The sequence below is a fragment of the Perissodus microlepis genome, chromosome 5, assembly GCF_051167445.1.
Source record: "Perissodus microlepis isolate ML-2025 ecotype Zambia chromosome 5, ASM5116744v1, whole genome shotgun sequence".
NCBI lineage: Eukaryota > Metazoa > Chordata > Actinopteri > Cichliformes > Cichlidae > Perissodus > Perissodus microlepis.
Genome location: NC_140465.1, coordinates 35,420,764 through 35,443,628, shown reverse-complemented (window position 1 = coordinate 35,443,628; position 22,865 = coordinate 35,420,764). Strand labels below are relative to the sequence as shown.

The window sequence follows — 22,865 nt, the reverse complement described above, 5'->3', positions numbered from 1 at the left end:
TCCAGTAAGTAAAGTGACTGAAGATCTGATCTGTTTGCAGATACGGTGACATGAGAGTGATGATGACCTACGAGCTTTTCAGCATGTGGCAGAATCTGGGTACGATCCTCTCGTCGGGTTTAAACTGTTGTGTCCGACTTAAGTTTGACTGATTAAATGGTTTTGGATCCATGTTTGAAACGTGTTTCAGGTGAGAATAAGATCCACTTCATTCCCGGGATGATTGGTCCGTTCCTGGGAGTGACGCTGGTCCCCCAGGTGGAGGTGCGAAACATCATGATCCCGATTTTCCACGACATGATGGACTGGGAGCAGCGCAAGAACGGGAACTTCAAACAGGTACAGGAGCACACGCTCAGCTGTACAGAGGCTGTTCAGGTCGTTCATAGAAAACCAGAGGAAGTCAGCGTTTGTGTACGTGCGTGCAGGTGGAGGCTGAGCTGATTGACAAGCTGGACAGTTTGGTGTCGGAGGGGAAAGGAGACGAGAACTACAGGGAGCTCTTCGGTTTGCTGTGAGGAACGCAGACTTTAACTTCCTCGTGTTTCTGTTTTTAACCTGGAGTGAATCCCTCTGCCCTGCCGCTCTTTTCTCTCTTTGATAACAGAAATTAACTCTCAGTTTTCTGCTCTAACACTCTCTTTGTGTGTTTGCTTTGTCTGCTGCGGGACTAGAACCCAGCTGTTTGGGCCTTACCCCAGGTATGACACTCCCTGCACATGGGCAGATATACGCTGCTAACATTGACTGTTCTTATCTGCTAACCTGACATTGTTGTGTCTGTCGGGCCTTCAGTGAAGCCTTTGTTAACTCCCTGATGGAGAAGTTTGTAGCAATGATGAAACACGAAACATCAGATTTGGCTTCATTTATTGCTCTTGTTGAACTTTTTGACGTCCTTTTTAAAGTAGAACATTGTCGCCACACTTTCACATGTGCTTACACACAGTATGTCCAGAGGCACGTGGTGGGTTTGTCCCCACAGTTTAAACTGTTCCCAGTGTGTAATTTGTTTCATGCTTCTTGCAGCCTGCTGGAGAAGATCGAGCAGGAGACGTGGAGAGAGACGGGCATCTCCTTCGTTACCTCCGTCACACGACTGATGGAGCGACTGCTCGACTACCGGTACAGTAAAGCCTTTGTATTCATAGGACATAAATGATTCTGTGGTAGTTTATGCTCACTGATCTGTGATAATTATGCTCCATAAGTCATAGAAGGGTTTGTTTTTGTCGTTGTGCTTTTGAAATGTCTTTAAACTGAGCAAAGAAACTTTAAACACTGTGAGACCCAGGTCATATACGGGGCCATCATATAAAAGTCTTTGTCTGTAGAATACCAGCACTTAGTCACGTTCCCTGCAGTATCTATATTTATATCCATCTTCAAAAACAGTCTTCTTGTTGTTTGCAAACTTGTTGGGCATCTCGTGACGTCTATCGTAGGAAAAAGTGTCCTCGAGCGTGGGCTAAATGAGAACACACACCCAAGTTAACAAAAGCAGAGGTTCATAAGTAAGTGTGGAAGCTTTAAGTTTGAATTTTTATAAACTTGGTTTCATTTTTTCAGCGACTGTATGAAGGGAGATGAAACAGAAAACAAGAAGATTGGCTGCACAGTTAACCTCCTGGTAAGACCTTCAGCGACATCACTAAAATACTGAGTTCAGAAAATGTTCACATTTATTGTCTGTGAAGGTTCTCAGTCAAAAGCGTCTGGACGTCTTTGAGTTGCTTGAAGACGTTTCATCCGAGAAGCTTCTTCAGTTCTAAGAGCAACTCGTGGAGAGTCCCAGATTTAAGGTCTATGGGAGTGACCCCCCAAGAGGGTCATGGACCCCCTATTGATCCTCTACACGAGGATCACTCCTCTTTCAAACCATCTGACCTCTCTGTCCAGAATGTGAACATTGGCATCCTCGAGAGAGTGACCTTTGACCTTTATGTGCAGATGGACAGCTGGGTTTTGTCCCGTCGAGGTGGCTCTCCTATTGTGTGATTGGAAAGACCAAACAGTCACTTCATAAACATGGCTGCCATTGACCCTCTTGGAGACGCCCCCATGGGGCTGAAATCTGGGACTCTGCACCAGCTGTTCTTAGAACTAAAGAAGCTTCTTGGATGAAGGTGAAACGTCTTCAAGAAAACTTAAACAAGTCCAGACACTTTTCTTTCCAAGCTGCTTCACATTTATTAAACCGTCCAGTTCTAAATAAACAGCCTTCAAGAATAATTCTCATGTTTTCCACATTCAGTTGGTCTACACTTGATCCTCTTCATATTATTTGCATAACAAACAAACGAACAAAAAAACTAACATATAGGTTTGGTACAGTATGCCATAAATAGGTCTATGAAAATGATGAAGACGATTCAGACCTTGGGCTATCGAGTGGGTATTTGCAGCGTTTGGCATCCCAGGTTTAAATCAGTGCATAAACACAGGAAGTGCATTGATTGTCTGTTTTGTTTCTTCTCAGAACTTCTACAAGTCAGAGATCAACAAGGAGGAGATGTACATCCGCTACATCCACAAACTGTGTGACATGCATCTGCAGGCGGAGAACTACACAGGTACAGCAGAATCAGTCACTCGTGGACACGAGCAGAACGTGTGACAAACGCCAGGCTGACGCTCTCTGGGCTCCGTGTTTGTCTGCAGAGGCCGCGTTCACCCTGCTGTTATACTGGGAGCTGCTGCACTGGGACGAGCGTCCTCTGAAGGAGTTCCTGCATTATCCTGCTCAGACCGAGTGGCACCGCAAGGAGGGACTCTGCAGGAAAGTCATCCACTACTTCAACAAGGGGAAGGTGAGGGCGTGACACGGTCAGCGTGGGCTTTAGAGGTCACGAGCTGCTTCATTAATGGTGTATGTATGTATGCAGCATTTCGGTAGTCTTACTGATGGCTTACAGCTCAACATGAGTTTTGAAAGGTGATTTATAAATATGTCATTTTAATCATTTTATTGACTAATGAAATATTTTTTTAACAAAAGAGAAATGAAGCTGAGCTCAGCTCCATCTGTCCTCTGCCACCCACAGTAGGCCTCACTCTCATCCTAATGTGCAGTCTGCTGTAAAGTCTCACTCTGACATATCTGCTGTTCCTGCCATGTAACGTACCTGCTGTTTCCACCTGTGCATTACCCACATTATCCACTAGAGGGCTCTTTGGGCCATCCTCCAAAAGTAACTGTAATAAACTGTTTCAAACGTGAGTCGACTGAGTGTTCAGTTTAATTGAATTTATTTATAAAGCGCCAAAACCCAGCAACAGCAGCCTCTGTGGGCTTTTTTCTTCTCTAATTGAAATTCAGTCATCTTCTATCAGTCCTACATGTAAAGTTGTCAGTTAGTCAGTTGCTTGTATTGCATCAATCCTTCTCTACGAGACATCATCACCGATTTTATCCACAGATTTGTTTTAACCACCTTCACCTCTCGCCCGGAGCTTCTGATTCTCTGTATTAAACTTTTATATTAAGAGCTGCACCTTCACACTATGTTACACTTTCTTGTAACATATGAAAAGAATTCTGCAAATGAACTGTCTAAAGCTAAGCTTACATGAGCAGTGAACTAAAATCATGCATCTGATTTGCACATTAAACGACTTCTTCCTTAAAATTTCCCCACACAGACTGTTTACAGTTTGCTAGCTCGCGGCTCTTGGAGAAGCTCGCGGCTCTCCAACGGGAGATTGAGAGACCAGTGTCCGACTGTTAGAACAGCTTTGAAATTCATATGAGCTGTTCGCACTAAAGTAAAAAGCACCATCACTTCATGCGGAGACCCCTTCGGCGCCAGCTGCGGTCTCAAGGCTGGAGCTGAACAACAACACCCTGATAACGACTGTGTTTAGACTGTTCTTCCCATTCCATGCAAGGCCACCTGGGTTGGCTGGAAGACTGTTTACTTAGCCTGGCAGGGCGAAGGACACTGTCTCAGCTGAACTGACACACACACACAGACGTATACACACATGCAGATGTACACTCATCCCCTTCCAAACGCCTTCGATGCTTATTCCCCTCCGATGCTGACGCTGGATCAAGGAGACCAGCGCTTATGCTGCAGGCCCGGATGCGCTGTCTCTCTCACCCTTTACCCGCCCCTGTTGCTTGTCATGTGTTTCTTTGGTGTATTAAGAGTTTTTTCATGTGCTATGTGCACATTTTTTTCTCCTTATCTTTCCTCGTGTGGTGCATTTTTCCATTGTTACACCTCTCTGACCTGTCTTCCCCATGTGATGTTTTGTGTAATGTATGTATGGTCGGAGGGTAAGATGGCGCCGCCATTGCGTGCAATAGGTCGGCAGCCTTATGAAATTTCCCCTTGTGGGTCTAATAAAGGTATGTTATCTTATCTTACACCGGGGTGCCAGTCTTGGTTTTACAAGGTGCCAGCAGCAACTACTTTCATATTAGACACTTGCTGCATCTTCACACTCTATTAAGCACGGGGTCAGTATGTAAAGTGTTATCTGCTAACCAATCAGCTCGCTGCAGTTAAAGGCAGTTTGTTAGTTGTTGTGTTTTTGCTTCAAACATCAGCGCCTCCATGGTTTTGTGTGTCTGTGTGTCCTCAGTGTTGGGAGTATGGCATTCCTCTGTGCAGGGAGCTGGCCTTCCAGTACGAATCCCTGTATGACTACCAAAGTCTCAGCTGGATACGGGTGAGCCCCAACAACACTTACATCAAGAATCTTTTATCTTTAATATGATAAGGAAATATTAATTATTAGATCTCACAATCTTCCTCTGCGACCTTTACCTGCAGAAAATGGAGGCGGCCTATTACGACAACATCATGGAGCAGCAGCGCCTGGAGCCCGAGTTCTTCAGGGTCGGCTTCTACGGCAGGAAGTTCCCTTTCTTCCTCAGAGTGAGTGATGTCACTGTGCAGCATTTACACATGCACGTTAACTTTGAAGTTGAGTAATTTTCCATTAGAAAAGAAAATGAAAGCCTTAATGGTTTCACTTCTCACAGAAGAAGACGTACGCTGTCCAGGAAAAAAGCCTTTTAAAACCTTATTTTGGGGCAAAGTGAGCAAACTCTAAGGATATTACGATGGCTGAAGGGTGGATAGACTTGTTTCTAGAAGGACTTTGGTCAAGCTAGTAATTGAGCTGCCACATCTGAATTCAATGACCCAGTAAACAGCTGTTATGAAGCGAGAAGTAAACATGTTTACGGCTGCTGTAGAGCATTTTGGGATCCAGCCTCAAGTGGTCATTACAGGAACTGCAGGTTTTGTTACTTAAGAGGTGGCTTCAAGATTTCTGCTTTAAAAAATTAACATCTTAATCTTTTCTGTTTGTTTTTGATTCATTGCCTCTAGAACAAAGAGTTTGTCTGCCGTGGTCATGACTACGAAAGGTTAGAAGCCTTCCAGCAAAGGATGCTGGGAGAATTCCCGCAAGCCATTGCAATGCAGCACCCCAATCAACCAGACGAGGCCATCCTGCAGTGTGATGCACAGTGTATCCTTCAGCAGCAGAGCTGATGTCCATCCAAAGACTGCTCGATTTAAATATTAATCCACGCCTGACGTCCATGGAAACGTTTTGTTTGCTGTGTTATCGGCTCTCAGTTATATCTTTGACCTCCCTCCTCTCAGACCTGCAGATCTACGCAGTAACGCCGGTGCCGGACAGCGTGACCGTCCTTCAGATGGACCGAGTACCGGACCGCATTAAGAGCTTCTATCGCGTGAACAACGTTCGCCGCTTCCGTTACGACCGGCCCTTCCACAAAGGCCCCAAAGATCGAGACAATGAGTTCAAAGTGAGACAGGAAGTGCTTTTTCCTCTTATTCTTTTATTAGATACTCAATGAATCAGCTTAACACACTTACTTACTACAACCCAGCTGAACCTGCCTTTGTTTATATTCTTATGAATGTGATTTACAATATGAAATAAAACAGCATTTATATCCAGTGACTCATTAAAAAACCTTTTTTACCTTGTTTATCCAAGTTTTACATTTCTTTAAGTTCCTTCCTGTGAAATTTATCTGACATCTTCCTTGTCTGTCTTTGCTTTCTGTCATTTCCATCCCTGACAGTAGAGACATCGTTTCTCCTTCAACCTTCCTCGTGATTCAGCAGCTTACAGCATCAAACGCTCTGCGACTCCCTCACATCGTTGTGGAGGGTTTTTATCCACCTCTTTTTTACAGCGTTGCTTCAGTTCATTAAAATCTGCCTGTTTTTTTTCTGAAGCTCTCTGAAAATTCAGCCAGCGTGGCTCATTTTGGCTGAAGTTTACATGATTAATAAACCGGTTTCTCAACACTAATTAGTGATATTTCAGGAGATTTCGATGGCTGCAGATGTTACATCAAACCTCCTGAAGTCTGGACTGTTTATCTCACTGCTTGTCGTGTTTTTCAGAGTCTGTGGATAGAAAGGACAACTCTGATCCTCACCCACCCTCTGCCTGGGATTTCCCGCTGGTTTGAGGTGGAGAAGAGAGAGCTGGTGAGCACATGAAAGAGATCTGTAAAGATAAACAGGATCCATAAACTCACAACAATCTATTATGATATATTCTACTAAGTAATCTGAGCGTCTCTCACTTTGGCTCCTCGTCTCTGCGTCTCTCTCTCAGGTGGAGGTGAGCCCGTTAGAAAACGCCATCTCTGTGGTGGAGAATAAGAACCAGGAGCTGCGCACTTTGATCAGCCAGTACCAACACAAGCAGCTGCACGGCAACATCAACCTGCTCAGCATGACGCTGAACGGGGTCATCGACGCTGCTGTTAACGGAGGCATCGCCAGATACCAAGAGGTCAGACAAGCAGTGAATTTCATGTCATCGGCCCCCGTGAGGCTGAGTCACAGCAGTAAAATCTTACAGCGCATCACAGTGGGCAGTTTCATAGGCAGGTGAAGGAGGGGCCACAATATGATTAAACCACTGTTATTTTATCCACTCATAAAACACAAACGGTCCAGAATGCACTAACCTCAGTGATATGTTAGAGTTTCCTTTTATAAACAAAAGTACAGAACATGTATTTTAATACAAAGCACAGCAGTTTGTCATCCGTGGGCATAATCTCTCTGAATCTGTGTGAATAAAATATGTATAAAATGGACTAAAAATGTTCATTTCTATAAGGTTTGGTGTTTTGGGATGATGTAATGCCACAGTACTGCTCCATAAATTTGACTTTGCTTTTTTCCTTCGTTTGCAGGCTTTCTTTGATAAGGAGTACATCTCGAGCCACCCTGAAGACACTGAGAAGATCACACAGCTTAAAGACCTGATGCAGGAGCAGGTGAGATGTCGTTTGCTGACGTTCCTGCAGAGCTTTAATAACACAGCTCTGCCTTTTGTCCTGAGATGCCAAATAGACCAAGTTGGCTCCATATACTCATATTCATGCTCTATATGTGCTTCCACTGAAGCACATATAGAGCTGTAAGTGTGTTCAGATAGAACCATGTGGCGAATTTGACCTTTAGCGTGAGACAAATGTCACGATGACCAGATTGAAGAAAAACCTGTAATAGTTGAATCTATAGTTTTTGTTTTCATATATCTGCATGCAGACGTTATCATTCATGCTTTCACTGAACTGAAGGAAAGAAAATGACCATTAACAACAAGTCTTTGTTTTTTATAGTGGATCTGTTTCCAAAATAACAATGTTTAAGTTTAATCAGGATATTTCATTGATACAAAACAAGAAAGAAATGAGTGATTAGCCCCCGTGGCCATTAATAGTCACTGGGCTGTCAGGCTGTGATGTGCCGCTCTTTTTCAAAACGAACGTTCACATGTCGTTAATATTTTTGGCAACAATACTTTTGACTATATTTGATATAAAGACTAAAAATGTATTTTATATTACAAAATGTCCCAGAAGCTACTTAACAGGTCTTGTGAATCTTTGATTATATCAAGTTTCATCAATGCTGCAAAAATTGGGAAGAAGTTTAGCAAAATGCTCCATAATTCCTGGGGGGCTAATACTTTCAGCCCCAGCTGTATGAATCACACAACCACACACATAGGAGGAGATGCCCCCCCAACCTCGCCCCCTCTCCCATATCAGATTATTTCGATCCAGTAGAAAAACATTTGTTGACATGAAGCAGGCAAAAGTAAAGCAGGTGAAACACGTTATTAAGTTTTCCAAAGGAAGGATTTGTCTGTAGACCAGCGTGAGCAACAACCTCGTCTTCATTCTTTCTCATACTAACAGGGTTCTTCATCTCATCCGCTGATGTTTTTAAAAACTGGTTTTCACACAGGTTCACATCCTGGGAGTCGGTCTGGCTGTGCACGAGAAGCTGGTGCACCCAGAAATGCGTCCCCTGCACAAGAAGCTGATAGATCAGTTCCAGATGATGAGGAGCAGCCTCTGCCATGTGAGCACACAAAACAATATAATATTACAACCTCAGGAGGTACAAATACGTACGCGGAGCTGTTGTTCAGATGTAGCTCATGAACCAAAATGAACGAGTGTAGAAGAAGATTCATTACGGTGTAAACATGCTGGAAGGATGCATGTGCACGACTACAGAGCCGAATTAGTTTCTTCTTCAAAGAGGATGTTAGTGTGCTCCAAGCTTAGAGACTACGTCACTGCAAAGAATCTCTTTGAACATTTCACCTCTGTTCATAGTTTAGTTTTCCAGGCATTATTTGACCGTTCCAACCAGTGATTCTTCTGTCTGTGTGGACACCCGAGGGCAGTGTGAATATTCAGAGCAGTGCTTCTATGTGTCTCTGCAGGGTCTGCCTGGTTTAGACAAGTCCGGTTCAGGGCCCAACACACCCAGAGGAATCCTGGCCACTCACGGCCCCATGAGCCCCGAGAGCTTCAAACTGATGCACCGACACAGGTCAGCAACACGCAGAGACTTTTTAAATTTCCTGTTAGACTCTCCTGCTTTAATCTTATTCAGCTACACCCTGATACACTCCTCAGTCTGCACCACCATGTCATCAAAACCTCATTCAGGGTATCTAAACATGTTGAAAAGGTTTAAAAAAATCCTCAAAGTCAGTTTCCTCTAAGTCTGCATAGAGGGTCGGGTCAAAGGGGCACGGATCAAGAGAGACAAAGCAGCCTCCACCCTTCCCTCTAAAGCTGTCACTGCCCTTCTAAATACAGGAAAGAAAGGATATCAAATCATATTCACCGAGTTTAGCTCCACTCCTTGGATTGGGTCTGCGGCCCAACCAGGCAAAGCTCCGGTTCTGGGTTTAGGACGAGTGGTGGCCTCAGAGGAGCCTCACTGGAATAAGAGATCACCGACGGGTGGTTTGGGAGCGCTTCATGCCCCCATAAAGAGGCGTGTGAGGTGGCTCGGTCGAGTGAGGTCTGGGTATCACTCCAGGTTCTGTCCTGGTTGTCTCCACATCTTCTGCTGTGCTTCGTTGCATTTGATAGTTGGAAGTGTTACTGTAAATATATAAAGCAGAAAAGAATCCATTAAATCACTAATAATCCTCGTTAATTACTTTCATCTTATTCTTAATTGAAACTGTTAAATTAAATGTGGTGAACACGGCAGAAACCATCCTTCACAGTCAGCACACTTCTTCTCACTGGCTTCACCTCCATCTGTGGTTCACCTGCTGTGTCTCATTAATGATCTTTGAGAAGTTCCTCGCAGCATCTCTGCTGTCCTCTGCTCACATCGCACTTTCTGAAAATCTGCCATTTTCTCTTTGTCTCCTTCGTCCTTCACTGACACCACCCTGCATCGTGCTTCCTGCATGCTCATGGCTGACCATCGCTCTCATTCTCACCGCATCGCCTCATGCATGCCGGCTGTTTGGCTTTCGCTTCTTCTTTTTTGGTTTGCTCGGCCCTTCCCCTTCCTGCCTTCCTTCCTTCCTTTTCTTCTACCTGGAATTTCCCTCTTCTCCCCCCGCCCTCCTTCTCTTTACCCTCCCTGTTTCCTCTCCTCTTTTTTCCTCCTTTCGTTCCCTCCTCCCAGTCCCATAGCTGTTCTGACTCCTGTGCGCAACTCCTCCTCCTCTCTCTCCTCTCACAACTCCAGTGAGATGGGAAACGTTGGCAATCTGCTGATCCTGGCTGACGGCATGGTAGTGGAACACCCCGAGGACTTCTACCGCATGCAGGTCAGTGAAAAACGTGATTCGCAGAGAGGAAACGCACTTGTTGCAAGAAACAAGAAACACTCCATATATCACATATGAATATAAAAGACTGTAATATTATCATGTCCAGCTTTTTGTGCACAGCTGAGCATCACTGCTCGAATACCTCACATTATTGTAATCTACATGTACAATACTGCGTTCGAATTTCTTGGAACTGCAGGCGAGCCTGTCCTCCTCCAGTCTTAGCTCCACCCACTCTGCTCCTTCTCAGATGATAAACTCCGCCCCCTCAACCATCAGAGGTGAGCGGCCCATGGAAGATTTTTAAAACTATATTTAGCTTTCTGATATTTCGTATTCTTTCAGACACATTTCTCACTTCTGTAATCTGTCCGTCTGCAGTCGGCTCTCCGTCTCTGCCTGACAAATACAGACACAACAGAGAGATGCTGATGCTGCTGCCGCCGCACAGAGAGAGGCCGAGCAGCGCGATGTACACCAACATCACAGACAATGGACAGGTAAAGCAGTGGAGGGGGAATCCTGAACTACAGCAGTGACAGTTGTCTGACGAATCTGATTTATTAGAAGTTGCAAGTACGTCACATGCAGAGGGTAAAGTGGGATTTGACAGGAGAGGAAACTGGAAGCTCTTGTTTTGTGCACAAAGATTATTTTTCTTTGTGCTGGACTGTGATCAGCTGACCTGTGATGCTGCAGGTGCTTTTCATGGATTCAACCTACCTTCAGATAGTCTTCTAAATATTTTCGAATGCAATCATGTTCAGTTCTTTACTGAGCTGAAGACGGATTAAAGTCTGATTCAGGTGATCGCTGTGGTCCTCTCTAACGAGCTCATGGTCTCCTCCTCAGCCACCAAACTTCCAGCGGGCTTTGTTCCACCAGGTGATCGGTCCATGCAAACCCTGCAGCGACCCAAACCTCTCTGTGGCTGAGAAAGGTCGGCACACACACACACACACACACACACACAGAATATTTCTGTAAAACTCATCTTTTAATCTTCTCCACTCCACCCGTCTCCACTTTCTGCCCTCCAGTCCTGACCACTCCCAGCAGTTGGAGTTTGGACAGCGGTACCAGAGAAGCCCTCCCTTTCCTTTCCTCCCACGTTGGCAGTGTCATGGCACCACCTGTTCCACCACGCAACCTGCCTCAAGGTACGAAACTACTGTGTGTGCGTGTGCGTGTGTGTGTGTGTGCGTGTGCGCGTGTGTTTCAGTTTGTCTCTGTGTTGTGCACTGATTTCCCACCAAGCATAAATCAAACTTTGCCAGATGCTGAAGCATTAAGTCTTTTTATGTCATTCTTTTACATCTAAAACCGTCTGAAACATGAAAGGACTTCCTCTTTATCGCCTCAGTGGATTTGAACCTTCGTACTGTGAAACAATAATCCTAAAAACAGCTGCACGAGCGCGTCAGTGAGATGCAACCCAGGGAGAACCACACATGCAGAGCTGGATGATCATGACCACCAAGAGAATGTACCGTTTGTCCCCCTCACACACAGCTCACAGCTACAGAGAAACACTTCAGTGTTAGACTTACAGAATTAACGTCTAATGTAGACAATGTTTACTAGATATTTACTAAACTCCACTTTTTAACCAAGTTTAGACATGAAGCCATGCAACTGAACGCCTTTAGCCCAGAAAGTGTCATCCGTGGACCCCTGCTGGGTTTTTGTTGTGCGAGAGCGAAACGTTGATTCTTGTGCATCGTTGCGTGTGTTGGTTTTTGTGTGTGGGGAATCCCCACAGGTTCCCCTGCAGTGTGTTTGTGTGGGGGACTCTGGCTGTGGAGCTGAATCTGTTTTTTAAGCACCGGGTCAGAAGACATGACTCTGTTTTCTGAGCAGAATTCAGGGGAGATTCATCTCCTCTGTCATGTTCAATGGTTGTACCTCTGTTCTTCATTCCTGACCTGTTAGATTAGCTCCATGATCCCTGTGTATCTAATGGTGGGTCTCAGTGCAGCCTCTCAGTTTGTCTTCTGTCTGAAAACAGCTGTTTTAGCTTTTTTTCCCCCTTTAAGCAAGCTGTGCTTTGATTGGCTGAGAAAGTATTAACAGAATAGCGCTGGGCCTCTCCTCTCCGTGACCTCTATGATCGGGGATTCAAAGCAGCTCTGCTTTTCATTCAGGAGTATTTGTGACGACGCAGACTCGTATTAGTCCCTCACAGAAACCTTTCAAAACCGCCGAACATTCTCGGTTTTGCAAATCGCGTTATTCAAACCTTTGAGTCCCAAGAGTGAAAGTTCAGGTACATGAAGTGTTTATGAAGCGTTTGGTGGTTCCTGTAACCTCAGAGGAGACGTCTGCACGGCTCGAAGCACAGAGAGAAAGAAAGGAAGCGTTTTCTGAGAGTGAACTTTGGTTAATTTGATCTCGTTTTCACTGCAGACACACACAGACACACACTACATACCACTGCAACCAAACAACTTAAATGCTATCAGAGCTGAACACCTCCCCTCCTCCACACACTCCTCCAACTCCCCCCTTTTCCTGTTTTAACCCCACCCACCTGCCTCTACTTTCTTGTTCTCCACTCTCTGACCTTCGTTCCCCCTTGCCCCTCCTCCCACCTCCTCTTCCTCCTCCTCTCTGGTCTGAAATGTGTGTGAGTGTGTGCGAGTTTCTCTCAGTCAGTCCTGCTGTGTCTCCCCCTGTAGGGCAACACCTGTCGATGCACTTTGACGCTTTCCACCACCAGGTCAGCGACCTCCCTCCAGCTCTCCCCGCGCGCTCTTTAAGAAAGGTACCCTTCTCCTCCTCCTCCTCTTCCTCCTCCTGCCTGCTGTCTGTCTGGATGAAGTTTGTCTGTCAGTCCATTAGTGTGAGTGTGTGTGTGTGTGTGTGTGTGTGTGTGTGTGTGTGTGTGTGTGTGTATGCACTCACAAATCAGTGCACATTACTGTCTGTGTTTTTCTTTGTGTCCATGTTTTTGTTCTGTTAAATGAAGCATCAGTGTTCACAGCTGAGTCTGCAACACCAGCTGAAAATAACTCTACAGTTTATCCACCAACAGTTACGACAAATACGTCTGTGAGGAAGCTTTGTGTCTTTTTCTGTTCAGTTGTAAACCTTCGTGTCCTGTTCCTAATCTCATCAGCAATATTTGATTTACTGGCTTCATGTTTCCTTTTTCCTCTTTTTTTAACAAACACCCCAGAATCCTGCTTTTTGTGTTACTTGGTATATTTATAGTTTAAAGTATGCCTGTTAATGTGTACTGTCATTGTTTTGCTTCTACACTTCAATCAGATGTGATTATAGTTAGAAGACATTCATTGTAAATAAGTTGTGATCTTTATGTTTATGCATGAGAAAAGAATGTGATTGACCTGCTTTGTTAAATATTAACAGACATGAAATATCGACACACACATTAAACATATTTAATAAAACTGCAGCTGATAATCACAGACTCTGTGTTAGTGATTGTTTGTGTGACTCTCCCTCGCCTCTCTCTCCAGTCTCCCCTGCATCCTATACCTGCCTCGCCCACCAGTCCACAGTCCATCCTGGATGGCAGTAACTCCAACCTGTCAGGCAGCGCCAGCTCCGGAGTCTCCTCCCTCAGTGAGAGCAACTTTGGTGGCCCCGCCTCCTCCTCTGACCCCACCGCCAGCCGCACAGACACCCTGGAGTCCGTCCCCAGCAGCCAGGCTTGGACCACCGACCAGGAGGACCTCGACTCACCTTACCAGCCCGTCAGGTACAGCGTCTCCGAACCTGAAGTCCTGGATGGAGTCAAGCCCCCGCCCTGCCGCAGCCACTCTGCCCCGGGAGGCGTCACCCCGGCTCAGGCGGGGTCCCAAATCCAACCCCAGGCTCCGGGTTCGGCCTCCATCGGAGTTCAACAAATGCAGCAGCAGGATGTGCTGCCGCACCCCCAACACCCCCACTACTACCACCAACTCCACCATCACTTCCACCCACACTACATCCCCCACCACCCGCCTCTCTACCACCTCCATGAGCCTCCGGCGCTGCCCCCTAAACCCTACCTCCGAGAGGGCTGCATCCCTGAAGAGGACTCCCTGATCAGCCAGTCTGCAGCGCCTCCACCTCCCGCACCGCGGCCCATGCCACGCAAGATCTCCCAGCCCATAATCGCAGCCACCAAGGATGAGCAGGCTAAAGTGGCGTGGGAGCACGGCATCGGCGAGGAGTAGGACGCCCCCTCATGGTTTATAGGGACAGATAAGAAACTCTTCTCAAAAGAGAGAAAGAAAAGACGTGAGAGCGAGAGCCAAACTAAAAACTGGGTCATGAAGTTGAGGGTAGCTCTGATTCGCCCCCAGCTGTCCTCCAGTTACCACTAAAGGTTTCAGTCTGCTCTCGCACACTCCATCTGGCTAACGAGTCCTTGACCTCTGAGACGTGTTTCCTTTAACCAAACAGTCCTCATGTCACTGCATCCTGAATCTTTACTTCTTATATGTGCAGACGGGGGTTTAACCTGAGAAAATGCTGCTCAGCTTTTTCACTAAATTCATGATTACACCTGAAACAGAACCCGTGATTTTACGAAGGGATTTGTAGTCAAATAAAAAAAAAAAAACCTCGCTCTGAAGATTTAAAGGCAAACGGCACTTTAAAAACATTTTTATTTATGTACAAATAAAACCTATAGATACAGAACGGTCAAAGCAGGGATGTTATACTGAAGGATTATTTAGATCAGTGATTCCTAAAGTGTGGGCCGCTGCCCCTTAGTGGGCTGGGAAGGTACTGCAGGGTGTCCTCCAGAGGCAGGGTGTCCAGATTCCATGAACCTCGATGATACAACATTTTACAACATCTGGAGTTTATTTGTGTGGGAATCTTCACATATCCTAAAAAAACTATAAAAGGACAAACTGCAGGTTTGTGAAGGACTTTCCCTCCTGCCTCGCTGAGCAGACGCAATAAGCACAACAAGAAGTTTCATGTTATTGTCCGTGATATATTCTTTTTACTATATTTACTTTTGCTGTCCCGATAATTGACCTGTCACTTAATGTCATGTTTTCCTTTCTGCATCACTGCAGATTAACTAAGAAAGCAAAATCATTTCCTTTGTTTTGACTTCACCAGTTAAGTAGTCTCCCTGTATTTCAGTTTTTTTAAAGGCACTGGATAAAAGCCAGACTTTTGGAAAGTGCCTGTCCTGCAGTGAACAAAATGTGGGACACTGTCTCGATGTGGGACGAGGGGGACCAAAGGTCAGTCTCGTGTGGACTCCAGTTTAGCAGCTTTAAGTTTGGGAATCACTGATTTAGATGATTTAAAAAGATGAAAACAAAAGACCAAAATTAAAGCAAATAACTAATGATGATTATTTCTGTCACGTAAACAGCGGCTATAAAGGCGTCGGTTAGAGGTACTTTTTGTAACGATGTAAATAAAACGTTCACCACCAGGGGGCAGCGTTTGAACAAAAAGGTAATACACCAAAGTACGGCCGGGACCTCATTTGACCAGAAAACACAGATAGTTTAGGACATAAAGTCAAGCTGGTATTTATGTTCTGTTAATTTTTGTTAATCTTAGAAAACAGGAAGTTACAAAAAGTACCTTTAAGTGATGCTTTATGCAAACAGAGCGACGGCTTTCGAAGATTTTGTCACTTTTTCCTGAAATGTTGAAGATAAACGACAGAGATGAGAAGTGTTTATATTTAAGTAAGAGAGAATGTAGATACATTTAATACAGTATAAAGAAGTATATACATATAATTTATATTCAGTCGTTATACTTTTGATTGAAGAAATGTGCAAATGGCTTTCTGAGCCGACAGTAGCCGCTTCATCAGACGCGATGTGCACTTCACAACAGCTGAAGGTTTTATTGCAGCCCCTGAAAACAGGAGCGAGGGACAGTTTGCTCTGAGGGTTTTTTAAAGCTGACGATGCGTTCAGCGGAGGAACCTGTAAATATGTGCGAGGCGTCCGACTGCTGGTATTTTTAGGGATGTTAACTGAAGTAAATATACACCTTTTTTGGCATTTTTTCTATGAAAGTAATGACTGTACATTTTTTAATCAGGGTACTGTTTTGTATGCATGTTCATTCACTGAACAGAGACTGTGAGGTGAAGCACTGGAAGCACTGGAGAAATACTGTACTGTGCACTGATGTCTTTGTAGTCTAGGAAACCACTTTGAACACCAAGGATGTTGAATCAGCAGGATTTAGTAGTAGACGTGTAAAAGTACTGCAAAGGGTCATACTTTTGTATTTTAGTGTTTTGTTTTAAATATTCGTTTTACATTTAGCACTCAGATTGTGAGCAGACTGTCATCCTGATCACTTCGCCTCCTTTTTAGGTTGAACAGCCGTTAGCTCACATGGCTATTTGAAATCCTCGTTGTGCTCTGCCTGGTGTCCGATCACCTTCTCACATTTTGCATGGTGAAGCTGATCGTTGTGTTTGAGCTTTGTTTGTCCTGTTTTGGTTCCTCCTAAAGGTGCAGAAAACTCAGAATCCTGATTCAGTGTCATATTGTGTTGGTGACGATGGCTGGTGGCTCTGTAGTTTGTAGTTTTGAACTTAAGTCCAGCTACATTTAGATAAATCCAACACAGAAAATAGTCCCCAATAACTGTTTCCCCTGTGAGGCTAAATAATAATAACACGATGTCTTTGCAAAGTGCTTTGACAGAAAAGCAAAAATAGAAAAATACATTTCAACAGGAAGCTGGACATCGAAGAGCGAGATGGGACGAATTAAAAGTTAAGACAGAGAACAACAATGAAATAAATCAAATCAAATCAACATTGTCTACATAAAGGGCTGAAAGCAGAAAACGTAAGTTAGAACAATAAAATAGGGGATACATGCATAAGTAAATATAGGCATCACATAAAAATATGTCTATGACAAAGTGAGTCAGGTTGAGACATTTTAGATTTAAGGATTAACGGCCTGAGTGCGCACTCTGCCTCGTATGGCTTTAGCTGCTTTAGAGAAGCTGAAGGTTTGTTTTCAGTGAAACGACGAGACTGTGTGTGAGTGCGATGGATGTGCGCAGTAAACACAGCCATAGTTTTGTTTACAAAGAGCAGCCAGTCTAAAGAGACGGGCACTGAAGCAGCTTGTTTCAGACACATTGCAGTATTATTTTTCACTATGAGTCATACAAAGCTCCTCTGGTAGAGTCCAAACATCAAAATATAGAGCTCGAAATGAGCAGAGCGGGTCCACATTAAATATTCAGCTCCTGTAATGTCAGTGAACGTGTGTGCTGCATTCACTGACCCAGTAAGCTACATGGAACAACAGCCATCATTCAGACAGTTGTTGCACATGTGCGTTTCCTGCTGCGACGCATGGTGTGAGCTGTGTGAGCAGTGATACGGGCCCGCTGCTTGAATTCTCCACCATAAACATACGAGTGAAGCAGTGATGGTTAAAGATGTTCAGTGGAAGTTTAGAGCTCTGTGTCCGGTGAGCGTTTCCAGTCTCTTTATTCCCAACTTATAAAAGTTAAAGCCATGAAACTGTCCTGTGGCTCGCACAGAGGCTGCACCACAGCCCGGACAGTTTGCAGAAAACTGCTGAATTCATGAAGTCGGGTGTTTGGTGAACTGACTGATGATGTTACAGGTGAATTATGCAGCACGGCTCGAGTTGCCTCCTTGAACCTGTTTGTTTTTAGATCTTTAGCTTCACTCTTCTTCTACTTTCAGTTATACATTTCATTTAAAATCATTTTAGTTCATTTATTCCCTAAATGATCAACTCTTTCATCCTTGTGTGAAGAGTTGGAGTTGATTGTTGTCCTGTTGAAACTGAAACCCATATTAACACTCAGTGCAGCTGATGGTGGATTCATGCGCTGTGTGTATTCACAGCGATATAAACAGTTGTTACAGACTCGCACTGACGCCTTTGTGTTTATGCCAACAACATATAATGTTACCTCTGTTTTAAACAGCTTTGAGTGCTCTCAAAGTTTTTCTCACAGCACACTTGTTATGCTTGTTGCCTTTGCAAAACATGAAGATTGATATTAATATGTCTAAGTTTATACAAAGCCAGATTTAGAAATCACCTTATTGCATTTTCTTCCTGCAACCTTTACCTCCAGTTCACATAACGCACTGGAAGGTTTAATTTTTATCACTTTTCTGTCATTCTGTGTGTTTGTTGTTTATCTGTAAAGCTCCGTGTGCAGTCGTGCTGACCCGTTTATGTTTGATCCTTCTGAGCCTACAAAGAGCCGTGAGCGGGGATGCTGTAAATACATGATGCAGGCAGGTTAGAGAAGCTTTTCAGCAATGAGAAACTGCAACAATGAAGGTGTGTGCTGTTACGGCAGTTTGTGAGAGAGTGTGTGTTATATCAGGATCGAATTACACCAGAGGGAGAGAGAGAAGTCACACAACAGTTTACTAAAGAAAAGTTCACAGCAGAATTAAATTATTTTCTCCTGATTTTTAGTTCTGTTCATCCTTTTAGAACATTTTGACATCTGCTGTCTTTTAAATATACCTGAGCTAAACTGAGAATCTGAGATCGTTGACAGCTACTGAGAAATAAAGAAGCAGCAACAACATATTGAAGATGTTTCATATGGGAACTATTTTCTTTTCCCTGAACTAAACCTACTTTACATGCATATGCTGCAATCACACATGCATAGATTTTCTTTTGCCTTTTGTGTCGTTGCTCCTTTGTGCTTGTTGCGTTACAGTTTTATTCTGGTGCTTTTGTTTCTTATCCCGGTAACAGTCTGTTTTGTCCTGTGAGTGGACACTGGGATTGTATACTGTATATAAAGGATGGCTGTAGCTTCCACGTCTGAAAATTAAAACAAAGCTGGAAGTTGCGTTCTTTCCAGTGGCCACTAGGGGGCAACTGTTTGTCCTGCAAAAAAAGTCTGAGAAAACAACCCCCGCAGCTTGAACTATGACCTCAGTAAATATTTACCTGACGAGTCTCACTAGTGTCAGGACTTTAATTTTATCAGCTGTCGTTCTATTGGAGGCAAACAAGTGGATAAACCAGGGTGTAATTGACAAGTTGCTGCAATATGAATGTGCAGCATCCTTCATATCCAACGGGGGGACCTCGCTGGTGGGTACGGCATCTTTTATGTAAAGTGACGGCCTGCTTTGACCAGCTTATATTAATTATTTGCTCACTAAAGAGAGACCTGGCTGCATTTTCCTTTGGCTGGCGGATGTAGACAGTAAAAAGAAAGTAGTTCTTTGTGCTGTTTAGTACTTTGTATTCAAAAGAAGGCAGAAATCTCTGCACCTAATATCTCAAAAACTGGGTCATTCCCACCAAAACAAGAGATGTGTAAACAGTTACTACCGTTACCACAGTTAAAATGACATCTTTGATTTTGCTGTGAACTCTTGCTTTAAACAAACGGTCCTGCATACTCGGTCTGAAGCGATGAAGTGTTCAGATTTCAGTGAATCAAACTCGAAGCAGGTGAAGATGAACTATGCAAATCAGAGGTTTGTTTGTAGGACGTTCAGTTCATTCTTTTGTTCTTTGGCTTGAACGTGTCGGATGGCAGGAAAATTAAAAGTAGTTTGGTGCTTTTTTAAAAGAAAGTAAGTTTTGTGTGAGACTAAAACCACTGACCCCACCCAGTCTGTGTTTCCTTTAAAAGGAGGAACGTGGAGGGAAATCCGACGGAGCTCACGGAGGAGACGCGTTGATTTCTTTGTACATAAACGAGGAGAGGGCGTATTATCGCGGGCATGAAGGGCAAACCTCGTATACACGTAGACTGTGATCGTCTCGCCTTGTGTTTTCTGATGTAAACCAGTTTTTAAACCCGGTCCACAGCGATCCAAGTTCATTCTGTCGAATTATCCCGATCACTTCAGGGCAGCTGAGGAGACGTTTATTATGATTTTGTGTATTTTGCATCAATGACAAATCTAGATAGTTCCAACGATGGCACTCCTTTGTATGACGACGCTAATAGTATTTCTTGTATATAAAAGTCTTTGTTGTGTTAGCATGGGTATAAACTGTGACGTGTATGATGGTAGATGTAAATACTCACGTTTTTCCTACTCACTAAACAAACTGCTGTGTTGTGGATTCATGATTAATGACAAACATTAAACGATAAACTTTTATTGACTCGACTGGATTCAGCCTGTCGTTATTTCACGTTTGCTGCTATAAAGTTCAGTTTTTGTTTAATTCATGCAGTTATGATCACAGATACTCAGTTAATGACATAAATTTAGAACTTCTCCCAATAAATCTGAACCTTATTAAAAATACACTTTACATCATTTTTAAAGTTAGTCTTCTTAAACATTTTTAATTTCACTTTTCCAGGAAACGTTCAGGTTCATTTGTGCGATTTTCACATCGTTCAGTTTGTTGGAGAACTTAAAGTCTGTTGGATGTTGTTTAATGGCTTTGATTAGTGTAATAGTTTGTTACTAATAAATAACTATAAAAGGAAATGCAGTACAAAGGCAAACACAGACTTTGTACAACCACTTCTTATTGTTTTTAACTCTTTTGTGCAAGGTGAACTTGAGTGTTTTGAAGGACATCTAAAATAAAATGTATTCATATTATTTATTGTGTCACAATATGCTCAATCATCCAGGTAAGGAAATCCCAAACAGTTGATTCTGTTCACCTGGACGCAGAGTTTTCAGGGGGAGAAACGCTTCTTCACTCATCCAAGTGACTCCTTTTCCCACTGAAAACATAACGTCCAGATGAACAGAATCAAGTGTTTGGGAGTATTGGCTATCAACGTATCCTGTTGGGAGGGGGGGGTTACAGCTAGCATAGGCTGAGAGGCGATGTACACCCTGGACAGGTCGACAGTCTGACGCTGGTCTCGACATGAAGACAAAAGTAAAAACTATCTCTGATTTCTCAGAGTTACTGTTTGTGGTTCGAGTCCCTGAGATTTTGGAGTGAAACACTCAGTTTTATGATCAATATGATCTCACTGACCCCTCACAGCAGTGTGACGCACACACACACACATTTATATCCTTGTGGGGACATCTCATTGACATAATGCTTTCCTTAGCCGCTTACCCTAACCATCAGAAATGAATGCCTAACCCTGGACGGAGGAGACAGCAAAGAAAATCTTCACATCGTGGTGTGACACCCTAGGACTGGGCGATATATCGAGTTTTTAAATATATCGATATATTTTTATACAAGATAAAAATATAGATGCAACACATTTATACAGCCGTATTTCACATATGACTATGAAAGGCGTAAGAGAAAGTAGTTCCTTCCAATTTAGAGATCCAAATGATATAGTTTCTTTCCACTGTATTTCTGTTAATGAAAAACTACAAGTTTACCCCAAAGTACTAAAATATCGATATTTTAATATGAGAAAAAATCGACAGTGTGCCTTATGTATGAATTCTGGTTGTGCTTACTGACCGCGAACCGATTTTATGTGGTACACGGCGCTCAGAAACCTTTCAAAAAAATGTTTTAGTACCACTTTGCTAAACTACGAAGCTGCACCACTTGATGGATTGTCGGAGCATTACGGCTACCATAGTCTGGAGCCTCGCGGAGTGATACGTACTGTGCTTCAACGTAATATTGCCGTGTTGTGTGTGTATAAGGACTAGGACTGGGCGATATGACCCAAAATTCATATCTCGATATTTTTTAGCTGGATGGCGATATACGATATATATCTCGATATTTTTTTTAAGCCATAAAGTAAGAACAAAAAGAGAATTCTTAGTCAAAGCTGTGTCTCAGATCTCTCACAGGCACTTTTATTAACATACAGCGCAGATGTACATGAAAAAATTACGCCCCATAAGGATTTTCTTGGACCAAGTCAGAGAGTTTGTGAATGAAGTAAGTGTTCAATTATTTTTTAGTTACATTTTAACTTGACTTCACTGGGGTCAAAGTTTTTGTGTGCATGAATGTGTATAAGAACCTTGTCTTTGTCTCTTGAAGCTCACCTCTGATCTATTCAATTCAATTTTATTTATATAGCGCCAAATCACAACAAAAGTCGCCTCAAGGCGCTTGATAGATCTTTGCAAGCTACTGAAAATTGAAAGAAGTGTCACAGCAGCTTACCACCCACAGACAAATGGCCTCAATGAAAAGACCGACTACAACATAAAAAGGTATGCCTAATATTTGTATGTAACAGTTTTTAGTAACATTATTTATGTTATTCCAACTTAATTGTTACTTGGTAATTGAGTAGTTTCATTACTGCGTTTACATGTTTCAATGCCTGCATTTAGAGCCCTCTGAAGATTGGTAAACGACCAGCAGAATAACTGGGATGTGTCTTTTAATTGCTAATTCCGATTAAATTTAAGATTTCTAACATCATTCTGCCAGAGCAAACAAGGTACGGTGACTATGTACAGCATGCTCAGCCAACTCTGGGCCTCCAGGGCCGGTGTCCTGCAAGTTTTAGATTTCACCCTGGGTCTACATACCTGAATCAAATTAGTTCATTACCAGGCCTCTGGACATGTTGAGGAAGTAATGTAGCCATTTAAATCAGCTGTGATGGATCAAGGACGCATCTAAAACCTGCAGGACACTGGAGGTTAGTGATGACCAAATGAAGCTTTCTGAAACACTGAAGCTTGTATTGAAAAACGGTTCATTACTCGAAGCTTTTCAACACAGTCCTCTCTGGTGACATCTGGTGGCCAAAAATACAAAGAGAAGCTTGAATCCACAAAATAAAACCAACTGCTTCGTTACGATTGCCCACTCTACAGAGTGGAGTTTTGT

General features: G+C 43.5%; 2 protein-coding genes across 8 annotated transcripts in view; one reads left to right on the top strand and one right to left on the bottom strand.

Annotated features, from left to right (window-relative positions):
* The window catches only part of LOC146387789 (dedicator of cytokinesis protein 3-like), a 241,037-nt gene extending 220,812 nt beyond the window's left edge, over window positions 1-20,225 (top strand). For 4 of the 7 annotated variants that reach the window (XM_084929600.1, XM_084929597.1, XM_084929593.1 and 1 more), the window contains 24 exons: window positions 41-99; window positions 191-339; window positions 429-514; window positions 675-701; window positions 1,030-1,125; window positions 1,570-1,630; window positions 2,480-2,573; window positions 2,662-2,810; window positions 4,591-4,677; window positions 4,782-4,886; window positions 5,346-5,487; window positions 5,625-5,791; window positions 6,402-6,488; window positions 6,619-6,798; window positions 7,208-7,291; window positions 8,271-8,387; window positions 8,737-8,867; window positions 9,972-10,116; window positions 10,319-10,400; window positions 10,501-10,619; window positions 10,972-11,059; window positions 11,160-11,279; window positions 12,798-12,883; window positions 13,602-20,225. In XM_084929600.1, coding sequence (XP_084785726.1) covers window positions 41-99; window positions 191-339; window positions 429-514; window positions 675-701; window positions 1,030-1,125; window positions 1,570-1,630; window positions 2,480-2,573; window positions 2,662-2,810; window positions 4,591-4,677; window positions 4,782-4,886; window positions 5,346-5,487; window positions 5,625-5,791; window positions 6,402-6,488; window positions 6,619-6,798; window positions 7,208-7,291; window positions 8,271-8,387; window positions 8,737-8,867; window positions 9,972-10,116; window positions 10,319-10,400; window positions 10,501-10,619; window positions 10,972-11,059; window positions 11,160-11,279; window positions 12,798-12,883; window positions 13,602-14,303 — 3,163 coding nt within the window. In that variant the 3' untranslated portion in view covers window positions 14,304-20,225. The remainder of the gene's footprint in view (window positions 1-40; window positions 100-190; window positions 340-428; window positions 515-674; window positions 702-1,029; window positions 1,126-1,569; window positions 1,631-2,479; window positions 2,574-2,661; window positions 2,811-4,590; window positions 4,678-4,781; window positions 4,887-5,345; window positions 5,488-5,624; window positions 5,792-6,401; window positions 6,489-6,618; window positions 6,799-7,207; window positions 7,292-8,270; window positions 8,388-8,736; window positions 8,868-9,971; window positions 10,117-10,318; window positions 10,401-10,500; window positions 10,620-10,971; window positions 11,060-11,159; window positions 11,280-12,797; window positions 12,884-13,601) is intronic. The other 3 variants (XM_084929594.1, XM_084929598.1, XM_084929595.1) reach the window with 3 other exon arrangements.
* Window positions 1-22,865, bottom strand: part of LOC146387779 (butyrophilin-like protein 1) — a 413,480-nt gene that overhangs the window by 209,285 nt on the left and 181,330 nt on the right. The gene's annotated exons all lie outside the window — the stretch shown is intronic.